Source organism: Amblyomma maculatum, chromosome 1 (genome assembly GCF_055883805.1).
Source record: "Amblyomma maculatum isolate TAMU_Amacu chromosome 1, ASM5588380v1, whole genome shotgun sequence".
NCBI lineage: Eukaryota > Metazoa > Arthropoda > Arachnida > Ixodida > Ixodidae > Amblyomma > Amblyomma maculatum.
Genome location: NC_139344.1, coordinates 72,803,477 through 72,806,837, shown reverse-complemented (window position 1 = coordinate 72,806,837; position 3,361 = coordinate 72,803,477). Strand labels below are relative to the sequence as shown.

Here is a 3,361-nt window from a genome sequence, read left to right as displayed (position 1 = left end):
AAGTCATTATACGAATCAGACGGTTCATATCTTGCACGAAATCTACTGTCGGCTGCACTATCCCATATGAAGACTGAATTTGTTCTTTGTAAATGAAAAGTCCTTTGATGACTTGGTCACCAAACAGCTGAAAAGCGATGTCAACTTTCATTTTTTCAAAGCTGTTCGGCTTGATGTGTGCATTTGTTATGCTTGGCATCACCTTGAGGGTCACATTTTCCCGATCCACTTCGAAAGCTGCTTGTATGATGCCGCAGTGAACATGTCCAGCTGGTGTGAGGTATCCTTTTGCAACAAACCCGTTTCTGACATTCTTAATCAAATGTGGAAAGTCTGAGAAAAAATACAGCTTTCTCTTTTGATCTACTGGGTGCTTGGTGCTATATTTCGGACGTGGCTTGTAGAACCTGGGAAAAAATCAAATAAATCCAAAATGATAAAATCTGGTATTATTCCATCGCCACATTTTAAACAATGCAAACCTAAAGCTTCAAAATAGCAAAACACTGTGAAAGAGCAATTTTGTATCTTGCGTGAAATTACATTCTTGCTCTTACCCTGTATTCCAAAAAGCCGCCACATTCCTCTATTCCAGCTAGCGCCGTCACATGTTATGGAATCCACGAAGAGGCCAGCTTTTTCCGCAAGGACAGTGGCTTCCAAAATAATTTTAGCCAAGGTCGGGGCTTTAACATTTCCCTTTGAGGCAAAAACCCCTAGGATCTGAGTCCAGTTTCCTGCAGAAAGGCAGAAGTTATCGCTCACAGATATGTGCGTATGTTTATATATTTAAGGTTGCGATATAACGAAGAAAAGGTTATTGAAAAGAGCACATATTCGATGGAAGACCGTCTGGTTAGGGTTGAAGTACTGGCTACAACCAAAATTTATTAGGAGCTGACGCGTTTCGAGGCCACCTTCGTCTCTAGGAAGTGAACATATTCGATAGAAGTTTGGTTGAGAAAGCAAGAGTTTAAATCAAGTAAAAATGCGAACCAAGTATACCTTAGGCTGAAAAATCGTCAACCTAAAGAAAACACACCCAAGGCTCGGCGTCGTACCAATTGCTGAATTAAATGAAGAATTTTAAGAAAATAATGAAAAAGCCCAACACTGTTAGGCTAACGTACCGCAACCGAAGCACGGTGCTAAGCAACAGAAGCACAAAATTGACTTTAATGGAGGTAGTTGTTGCGGTGTAGACTATCGAATCCTCGCAGGAGCTTCAATTGTGTCATATGACACATTCGAGACACGGGGAATGATAATCGCCCTGTGGAACCACTCGCGATTTTCACTTCACACACCCACGCTTTGCGTTCAGTGGCCCGGCGGTTAAATATACTCGCTGCAAATCACCCGAAGTCATATAACCGAATGGCGCGGACAAACAGGCTTTGAGACGTTTGTGTGTTTTTTTTTTTTTTTTTTTTTTTTTTTTTTTTTTTTTCAAAAAGTTGCTTGGAGGAGCCAGCGGCCTTGGTTCGCCGTTGTTGCAAAGTGACACAGGCCATTCACATATATGCAGAGGGGAGCCTTCTTGAAACTATAAATTGTAGTACACTATAGACATTTGCATCGGCGGTCGGGAAGGATGACGCCTCTTTACTGGGTCGTTGGTAACCGGTTTTTCAAAAGTCCAGAGAGGAGGCTTTTCGAATCTCCCTCGCCCGATAAAGCCTATACGATAACCTGGAAACGCTGCAGATGACATCAGTGGGGAAAAGAAGAACATTTCCTGTTGGCGCCGCATCTGAAGAAACAAAACAACTCGGACGCGAAAACATGGGCTCTTAATTTTGGTTGGTGACAATATTTCAAAGCATTAAACACACCTTACCAGTAAATGGCTGAAACAGCAAAACCATGCCATGGTCTGCCAGCACATTCTTCTGGTCAGCAGGTGTATGATCGCCGAGGTCAACAAAGCCTTCGATGTCGCCTTAATTGAAAAAGAAGCCCAGAAGGAACACTGCTTAATGTCCAAACATATTTCAACACAGATCAGAATATATATATATATATATACTTTCTTTTATCGCCTTTTTCGCGCCAGAACGAGCTCCAGGAATATTCCAGTGTATTCTTTTATCACTTCTCTAGATCTATGTTGGGGAGTGGCAAATCGTTCCTACTTTTGTTAGCAGAAATTCAGCCTAGTTTTTGTTCAGTGAACTGACGTTTGTATCGCTCACGCACGCTGACCGCCCCTGAAATGCAGACATAAAAGCCTCCTTTCCGGCTGTTTGTGGGCGCATACCTGTAATCTGTGTAGACATGCTTAGCAAAACTCATTTTCCGTATATGGCACAGAGCATTCCAAGAATCTAATAAAAACTTTACTCACCAACTGACTTCACACTTATGTTCTCCGATAGCTTTAATTCGTCAATGATGAGGCCACCATGACGACTGTAAACATCCATGGTCTTCGTCTTTTCGTTTAAGGGATTTAAGACTTTAGCGCTGAGGCCAAAACCACCTTTGAAACGCTTCAGGTACTTTTGAAGGCAAGTTCGCCCTGGTAGGACCATAATGGCTTCTCTTCGGAGGTGCTCATATAACTTCGGACTTCGCATCCTCATCAACATACATTCTAGAATCCATTCGTCGTCGTATCGCATGCCTTTATGCGACTTTCGTCGTGCAGCCAGGAAACAATTTTTTACAGCCAGCTGTTGCTTTGTGGGAAGGGACTTAATTTTGCTGTCAAATGTTTTTTCACAAAGAGCCTCATTTTGTTCTTTCATGTGAGCCACTTGGATCATTGCGCCTGCCAACTTTTTCTTAGTCCTTGATAGAATTCGAGATATGTTCTTTGATTCTTTCTTTTCATCAGACTTCCTCGCAATTTCACTTTCCCTTCTCTTTTGTCTGCATGCTTGGTTTTGAGCCAGAATTCTCAGGTACTTGCAGAAAGCACAGGACTCTCCATCGGGATAGCAAACACTTCTCAGAAAAAATCATGCCCCTGTAGGAAGTGTACTTTCCAGAAGCAGGCTTTATGCCGCATCCACCACAAACAGCTGTCACTTCCTCGATCAAGGATTCGGCCTCTTCGCATGTCATGACAATTTGTTCTGACTTCTTTCTTCCCCTCAGGTAGACCGTTGCCACTGATTGTCCATCAGGTGAAGGTCTTTCAAACACTACCATTTTTTCCGTGAAAATGATGGCGAAATTATTTTCTTCGGCTTCACAGTAGGCGTAAGCCAATGATTCCTCGGGGAACGTTGGTACTCTCATCCAAGTTATTGGAATAGATATGTTGAGGAATGGGTGCATGCTCTCGCTGGTAATTGGAGGGGGTTGTTCAGCAGCAGCAGCGCTTGCTACTTCAGGACTACAACGTTTGGAGCAA

General features: G+C 42.8%; 1 protein-coding gene across 1 annotated transcript; it reads right to left on the bottom strand.

Moving 5' to 3' along the window:
* Positions 1–363: 363 nt before the first annotated feature.
* LOC146202787 (uncharacterized) lies at positions 364–2,768 on the bottom strand. The gene is made up of 4 exons (XM_084602055.1): positions 2,348–2,768; positions 1,841–1,942; positions 534–737; positions 364–407 (listed from the first exon to the last, which is right to left on the bottom strand). Exons 1-4 carry the CDS (start codon positions 2,766–2,768, stop codon positions 364–366), a joined length of 771 nt encoding a protein of 256 aa, XP_084458181.1.
* Between the last annotated feature and the right edge of the window lie 593 nt (positions 2,769–3,361).

Bases quoted from the DNA above. Each gene is read 5' to 3' on its own strand.
- LOC146202787 (XM_084602055.1), bottom strand. From the start codon at position 2,768: ATGATCCAAGTGGCTCACATGAAAGAACAAAATGAGGCTCTTTGTGAA. The intron at 738-1,840 runs GTAAGGTGTGTT...GCCTTTCTGCAG, and splicing joins GCTGTTTCAGCCATTTACTG to GAAACTGGACTCAGATCCTA. The intron at 408-533 runs GCAAGATACAAA...ATTTTTTCCCAG, and splicing joins GAGCAAGAATGTAATTTCAC to GTTCTACAAGCCACGTCCGA.